Source organism: Corvus brachyrhynchos, unplaced genomic scaffold, assembly GCF_000691975.1.
Source record: "Corvus brachyrhynchos isolate BGI_N302 unplaced genomic scaffold, ASM69197v1 scaffold65, whole genome shotgun sequence".
NCBI classification, from domain to species: Eukaryota; Metazoa; Chordata; class Aves; order Passeriformes; family Corvidae; genus Corvus; species Corvus brachyrhynchos.
This window is the reverse complement of record NW_008238365.1, coordinates 4,061,583-4,069,020: the sequence shown is the minus strand read 5'-3', so window position 1 is coordinate 4,069,020 and position 7,438 is coordinate 4,061,583. Positions and strand designations below refer to the sequence as shown.

The following is a 7,438-nucleotide window of genomic DNA, read 5'->3' as shown; positions in this document are numbered from 1 at the left end:
GAACGGGGCCCGTCCCAGTAACGGGCTCTGCGGCGCTCGGGCCTTTCCTTTGTTCCGCAGAGGTACATGGAAGTGAGCGGCAACCTGCGGGACTTGTACGACGACAAGGACGGGTGAGTGTGCCTGGGGCCCTCGTGTGCCTGAGCGTGTACTGCTGGTGAGGAGCTTGGGGCTGTTTTAAGTCAGTGTAAACGTCTAAAGAATAACACACGAATAGAGATGTGGTGACTAAATGCAGGGCAGGACCCGAATGCACATGGGAAGTGTCCGTCTTGGATGGACATTTTGTTATGCATGTGGTTCGAGTTGTGGGGAGGCCCTGAGCCAGCTGGGCTGCGAGGTCCCCCATGACTCATAGGTCTGCAGTTAGACACTGCAGCATAGACCTGGACTAAGGCTGTGTCAGCATCACCTTGTTTTCCCTTCTCTTCATAATCTGTTGCTGCCCATGAACTCGTAGCCTACGTAAGGAAGAACTCAGTGCCATTTCTGGGCCAAATGAATTTGCGGAGTTTTACAACAGACTGAAGCAAATTAAGGAATTTCACCGGAAGCACCCAAATGAGGTGAGTAGTTACCTGCTCCATAGGAACAGGTGAGATGTGCTCTGTTGGATCTCATTCCTACATATAACAGAGCTTTTGTTTCCCCAGTTTAATAGCCTTAACACACAAGTACTGAGAACACTCAGCAGTCATTTAAGCACAGCTGCTCAGGGTCAGGCAACATGTGAGGGAGCAGTGCAGGACACTCGCCCTGTTCCTTGCAAGGGAATGTTCAGCTGAGCTGGGGTCAGATCTCACCTTTCTCATGTTGGTTAAAGGCACACTTTTGCCTTTGTGTGGAAAAAAAGGTGACAAAGCTTTGAGTCTCCTTTCTGTTTGCAGTTTCATTATTTGCCAGCTTGTGTGATTTTATATTAGTTATTCTGGGACAGGAGCTGAAGTAAATCACTGTGTGGCTTGTATCTGCCCATGCAGATCTGTGTTCCTATGTCAGTGGAGTTTGAGGAGCTGCTGAAGGCCAGAGACAACCCAAGTGAAGAAGCTCAGAGTAAGTTTGTAGTTTGCTTGAGCTCTGACATTATTTAATAGGTTGTTTGATCTGGTTTGCATGTTTCAGGGCTTCACCTCCCCTTTTACTAAAAGAATTCTGAAAACTCTTCTGTCATCTAAGTTCTTCTGAACTGCAGTCCCTGGATTGTTCCCCAGTGAGGCTGCTGTTCCTGAGGAATGTTGTGGACAGAGCAGCAGTTGGGGCTGTTCAATGAGTATCGAAGGCATTGTAGCACTTTCCTTAACCATAAATGACTTTACAGCTAATCCTTTTCCAGTTCAAAAACAGTTGTATAATAAGCAGGGAATACTAAGCTCATAATAAAGGTTTTCATGATCTTTCCTACAGATCTGGTGGAGTTCACAGATGAGGAAGGGTATGGACGATACTTGGATTTGCATGATTGTTACCTCAAGTACATTAACCTGAAATCATCAGAGGTGAGTGGCTGCTGTGTGTGGGCACCTCCAGTACTTGGTACATCAGGGCCCAGGGATCCCCAGGCCCTGCAGAGGCTGAGGGTTCTCTTTTCTGGGAACTGGATGTTAATTTGGCTGTATATGAACTCTGACTCAGACCTTCTGTTCTTAGAAATTGGATTATATCACTTACTTATCCACATTTGACCAACTCTTCGATATTCCCAAGGAGAGAAAAAATGCTGAATATAAGAGGTGAGCCTGTGTGCCTGCCTGCTTCCTTCATGGCACTTGGTGAGAAGGAATTTGCTTCTGAAGTGTTCATCTGCTCAGATTATAATTAACAGCCAAACTTAACTCACATAAATTGGGTGCCTGAGCTCAGTCATGTGTCTGAGCCCCAAGAAAACTTGCAGCGCAGCAGAGATGTGGAGAGCCACATTTGGCTCTGAGGAAGAGCTTTAATGTACCCTTGGAACTGCTATGTTAAGAAATCCTGTGTGGAAAAACTGGCCTGACCTTGGTCACGTCCCACTACTAGTGGGTAGTGACTGTCCAAAGATGTGGTTAGAGGGTGATAGTGAATTACTTGTGCTCATGATTCCCCTGCCAGGTATCTTGAAATGCTCCTTGAGTACCTGCAGGATTACACAGATCGAGTGAAACCATTACTGGACCAGAATGAACTTTTTGGGAAAATTCAGACGGAGTTTGAGAAGAAGTGGGAGAACGGCACATTCCCGGGCTGGCCAGTGAGTAGCCTGAGCCTGGGTGATGCTCCTGTGTTTGTGAGGGGGTTGTGTGAGTCATTTGTGTAGTCACTGTTGATCATGACAGTGAGGGCTGCAGCTCTGTGTCACCAGGGTGCAGGGTGATACTGACCTGAATTTAAAACCCAGCGTAACAGTTTAAAGCGTGCATTGTTTCAGGTTGGCTTATTTTGCATCTTTACTATTGTTCCATTTTCAGTTTAGTAAGAGGATTTTTCTCTGTAAAATGATCTGCTTTTCTTGAGGTTAAAATATTCTATGGCCAGAAGTGTTGTAGTATGTCATGCAGCTCTTTCATGTGGTTTTTTTTGGCAGAAAGAGACCAGCAGTGCCCTCACCCATGCTGGTGCCCACCTGGACCTCTCAGCCTTCTCCTCCTGGGAGGTACATTTCCAGTGCTCTGCACTTATTGCCACGTTTTGAACAGGTGGAAGTTCAGTCATTTGGGTTTTTTGTGTAATTTTAGTACTCTGTTTTCGTCTTTGTGTCTGTGCTTTCTGAGTAAAACTTTGATGGTGCTGATGGTGTCATTTCTCCCACTGGGGGATGTAACTTGAAAGACCTGGTTAGATTTGTCACATCCGTCATTTTCCAGGGAGGAGGGGTACACTGTTGACAGTCCTTTCTTGAATACTGTTCACCAGGGTTTTTTCTTCATTAATAAGCTAAAGTGGACTATATCCATAGTGTATGTGTTGAACAGCTTGTCTCTTACAGTAGTTTATTTAATTGAACAGGAGTTGGCCTCCCTGGGACTGGACAGGTTAAAATCAGCTTTGCTGGCTCTTGGGCTGAAGTGTGGTGGGTAAGGTGCAGTCTTTGTAGAGTTCCTTTCAGTTTCTGAGGTCTTCCTGTATCACATTTCTTTCTGGGATACTTGTGTGGTTCTCTGTTGTACTAGAATTACCTTAGTGCTGTTTGAAAGCTAGAACTTTAAGAACCAAGCAGTGGGATCTGGTGCTCTGAACCGGTCCTGTATGGGAGTCTCTGGTACAGTAGACTTCAACTTGAGGAATGAAGACAAAGATAAAGGGAATCTCATGATTTCCTAAAAGCTACATTTAGAATTTTGTTGCATGAATTCAAATAGTTCTCAGGAAATGTAAAACTGTGGTCTAGACTAATCCGCTCCCTACTTCTCTGCAGGACTCTGGAGGAGCGTGCTCAGAGGCTTTTTAGCACTAAAGGCAAATCCCTGGAAGCACTTGATCCTTCCTTGTTTGCTAAGAATCCAAAGACAAAAGGAAGCAAAAGGTGAGTTCTTAGAGGTCATTCTGAGGCTGGCAATGTTCTCTCCTCTTGGATGAGGAGTGTTCTGTAGTCACCACTCTTGTGTAGTTAGGACAGAGATTCTGGAGTTTTAGAAGCTTTACATGTTGGACCAAATAGTGCTGAACCAAATGGAAGGTATCAGAGCTGAACTTGTGCATTTAATGAAGATACCTCATCTGTTTCAGAGACACTGAAAGAAATAAAGATCTTGCATTCCTGGAAGCTCAGATTTATGAGTATGTGGAAGTTCTCGGGGTAAGGATTTTATGTTGGTTTTGAGCTTTTTATTTCAGAGCTGTCAAATAGTGACTGGAAGGTTGTCCTAATCTTTAACTAGTGCTTTCATAGACAGCAGCACATCAGTGTGCTGCACCACATCTGTTTTGTGCGTAAGTCACACAGTATTGCAAACCGTTACTTGATCTGCCTTGCTCCTTGCCTTCAGTTTTGGGGGATTGCTTTCAGGAGGATGGCTGCTGCTGTAGTAACATTGGAAGTGCTAATAGGTCATACAAGGTTTCATTCTTTGCAAATAGGAGATGTCAGGATACTAAAAACTGAAATTGTTTGGCTGAGTAAGGTGGGAATTCTCTGCTTCACACTCGTCTTCTGTTTCCTCCCTCTGTACACTGAGGAAGTTTTTCGCGACAAGAGTTTGACCTGACTTTTGCTGTCATGGTGATGCCTTTTCCTGGTTTTAAAATCAAGAGTCAAACACGGTTAGAAGGGGAAAAGGGATTTTACCTTGGTATTTATTTTAAGGATCCTTAGGTGCACACATCCAGGTGGAATGCACCGAAATGCACCCTGCAATGCACCCACACAATAGATCGGGTATAACATTCTAGGTGTTACTAATTAGCAGATCTATCAAAGATTCCAATGAGAGGCTCAAGTGAGCCCCCCTCCCCAAGGAGCCTTCCCCTGGATGGTTCTATCTTAGTTTACAGAATGTGTTCTGGAGAGGACCTTGGGGTCTGGGGACACACTGATCCCTAGCCACGAAGCTTCTAAAATGTTTAGTCTCTCAGCTTGACAAACAAGTCCAAGAATGTAGGCAAAAGCACTAGGAATACAGAAGTTACAAAAAGGTATAACAGGTATAAAAGAAAAGGCAAAAAATCTTCATGGCATCAATGGTATGTGGACAATTCCTTCTCTTCTCTCACTCCAGGAGCAAAGACACCTCACCCACGAGAACGTGCAGCGTAAGCAGGCACGGACAGGGGAGGAGAGAGAGGAGGAGGAGGAAGAGCAGATCAGTGAGAGTGAGAGTGAAGATGAAGAAAATGAAATCATTTATAATCCTAAAAATCTGCCTCTTGGTTGGGATGGGAAGGTAACTGAGACTATCAGGCCTGAAGAAGTGGCAGAGGTCACTGACTCCACACTGCTCCTCTGTTTGAGCTGCTTTGCTATGCGACCTAATCCTCATGTCTCCTTGCTTGCAGCCCATCCCGTACTGGTTGTATAAACTCCATGGTTTGAACATCAACTACAATTGTGAGATTTGTGGTAACTACACCTACCGAGGGCCCAAGGCATTCCAGCGGCACTTTGCAGTAAGTGACATTCACTGCAGGAACAGCCCTGCTGGGTTCAGACAGTCATTGTAATGAGTCACTGGTGAGTCCCTAGGGTCCCCGAGCAGCACTTTTGCGGTGTGGGTCTGAGCTGGTGCTGCAGGACTATGCAGCAGGACCCAGAGATTGTGTTGGGCATACAGCTGATGCTGTACCATCCCTGCCCATTTGATCACCCATTCCAGTGCTCAGGTCTGGTGGGTACAGGGTGCCTATTGATGGCTGGTATGGTGTTAACTGTCTACAGGACAAAAAAATAATATTTTTGTAGAGGACTGGTAGATTTGAACTTTGATAGTATGTGTTGCACCCTGTTCAGATGTTAATGTCTTTTGTGCTCTTTGGCATTGTGGAGGATGTGATGTTCCCTCTCACACTGATTCTCATCTCTTTCCCCAAGGAGTGGAGGCATGCCCATGGAATGCGGTGCCTGGGCATTCCCAACACAGCACACTTTGCCAACGTCACACAGATTGAGGATGCAGTCTCGTGTAAGTGGTGATGGCAGAACAGGAAACATGTTAAAGAACACTACCTTTCCTGAAGGAGTGGCTTTGGATCTTGGTCTCTTGTCCTATCATGAACAATTCGTTTTAAGTCTTGTTTGCTGCAGTTCAGTGCCTTTCAGTAGCCGCACAGTGGAACAGTAACTTTGTAATGAATGTTAGATACATTCCTGGACTGCTGACGTGAGGGTGTTTCAAAAGAAGGGAGGGAAAAAAGCTCATGTGTATATTTTTTACTGGATTAAAAACAAGTATCTCGAGGGAAGTGGCATAGATCCTGTTTAACTTTGTGTTTGCAGTGTGGGCAAAGCTGAAACAGCAGAAGGCTTCAGAGAGGTGGCAGCCAGATACAGAGGTGAGCAGTGAGAGGCATTCGGTGTCTCCACTCCTGTGTTCATGGATACCCTTTGTTCCTGGGTGTAAGCAGTGTCCTCACTTATGCTGGTGCCTTTTCCTAAACTTCTGTTCCAAAGCCATTTTTCAACAGTGTGCAGGTCAATGGTGGGAAGTAAAATCTGTAGTACAACCTGTAACGACTTTGGCTCTGGGTGAGCTCTTCTCCCAGAACCTGCTGGCAGATCCACTGCCTGCCTTCTCCACAGAGGTTCTGGCAGGGTGCTTATGTTCAGTGGCTGCTCTTGGAGCTAAATTTGAGTGCTGTCTCTAAACTCTTGGTTCTGTTCCAGGAGGAATATGAGGATTCCAGCGGGAATGTGGTGAATAAAAAGACCTACGAAGACTTGAAGCGCCAAGGGCTGCTGTAGCTGTCCCCGGGTGAAGGATCACACGTCTGCAGAGAGAGTGGATGTGGCAGCAGCTCTGACTCCTTCATTGTCTGGATTTTATATGTGCATGAATACAGATTTCAAGAATACTTTATAGAGTCACTTTCTAGTAAGCCCCTTAGAGTTGTGACATTGTTTTATATTAAAAAATACCTTGAAAAATAAAGTCACTGTAATTTAGGAAGTGCTGAGAGACTTGTCTTCTTTCGTGTGCTGGAAGGATTTGATTACAGTATGTTTAAAATGCTTTTTACACAGCTGTCAGAAACAATTCCTTCTCTCATTTCCACTCTGATGGAAATGTTTATGGTGAGGGTTGACTCTCTGAAACACGTGGACACTGTGCTGATGGCTACTGGTCTTGTTTCTAGATCTTGCTGTGAACTTGTGGTTTTCTTTGCACTCCTTTACAAAACAAGCTCACCTGGCTTAGAGGCCTGCTTTTACCTTGGGTCTGTCCCCCTGGGGAGCTTTGGCCATTGTTTTTTTCAGAGAATTACCAAATGAGCTTCGGGCTCGGCTCTGTGGTGATTTCTCTGGCACTGCTGTTGGCTTGAATGACCTGGTAGATAATTTGTGTGCAGATCCTTCTGTGGTGCAGGAGGATGGAGATGGGAACAGATAGTGTGTTTAGAGGTGCCTCTTGTGGCTTCAGGAGCATCCTTGGCCCCTGGTGTCACGCTCGGAGATGTCTGTACATACCCCATGGATTCATGCTGCCTCAAGAATTGCAGGTCCATTGTCCAGAGGCCACTCACATCACGTGTGGCAGTGGCAGTTGTGCCCTCCAGTCCCCTGAGAGCAGTGGTGGCTTGTGTGACATCTCCAGCTTCGCAAGCCCTTTCTCCATTGCTGTACAGGGCCGTTTGTGTCTCTGCTGCTGTGGAGCTGCATGTGACGCTTCCCTGGGGGGGTGGCTGACACGGGTGGGGCTGGGCTGTGAGGCAGGTGCCACAGCAGCTGCTCAGAGGTGCTCCAGTGCTGGCACTGCCTGCAGGTGCGCTGGGGCTTCGGGAATAGGCAGACAGGTGAGTCAATGCTGTGGGC

At 46.1% G+C, this 7,438-nt stretch overlaps 1 protein-coding gene across 1 annotated transcript; it reads left to right on the top strand.

The window, feature by feature from the left end:
- The first annotated feature begins 6 nt into the window (after positions 1–6).
- SF3A3 (splicing factor 3a subunit 3) lies at positions 7–6,575 on the top strand. The gene is made up of 15 exons (XM_017736206.1): positions 7–113; positions 461–566; positions 981–1,053; positions 1,405–1,496; positions 1,648–1,730; positions 2,089–2,227; positions 2,561–2,629; positions 2,983–3,050; positions 3,392–3,499; positions 3,703–3,772; positions 4,692–4,856; positions 4,969–5,079; positions 5,501–5,591; positions 5,906–5,961; positions 6,293–6,575. The coding sequence occupies exons 1-15, from the start codon at positions 67–69 to the stop codon at positions 6,368–6,370; spliced, it is 1,356 nt and encodes a 451-aa protein (XP_017591695.1). The 5' UTR covers positions 7–66; the 3' UTR covers positions 6,371–6,575.
- Positions 6,576–7,438: the final 863 nt, after the last annotated feature.

Excerpts from the sequence above, each read along its gene's own strand:
- SF3A3 (XM_017736206.1), top strand. The coding sequence starts at position 67 with ATGGAAGTGAGCGGCAACCTGCGGGACTTGTACGACGACAAGGACGG. Across the intron at positions 114-460 it reads TTGTACGACGACAAGGACGG|CCTACGTAAGGAAGAACTCA; the intron begins GTGAGTGTGCCT and ends ATGAACTCGTAG. Across the intron at positions 2,228-2,560 it reads GCACATTCCCGGGCTGGCCA|AAAGAGACCAGCAGTGCCCT; the intron begins GTGAGTAGCCTG and ends TTTTTTTGGCAG.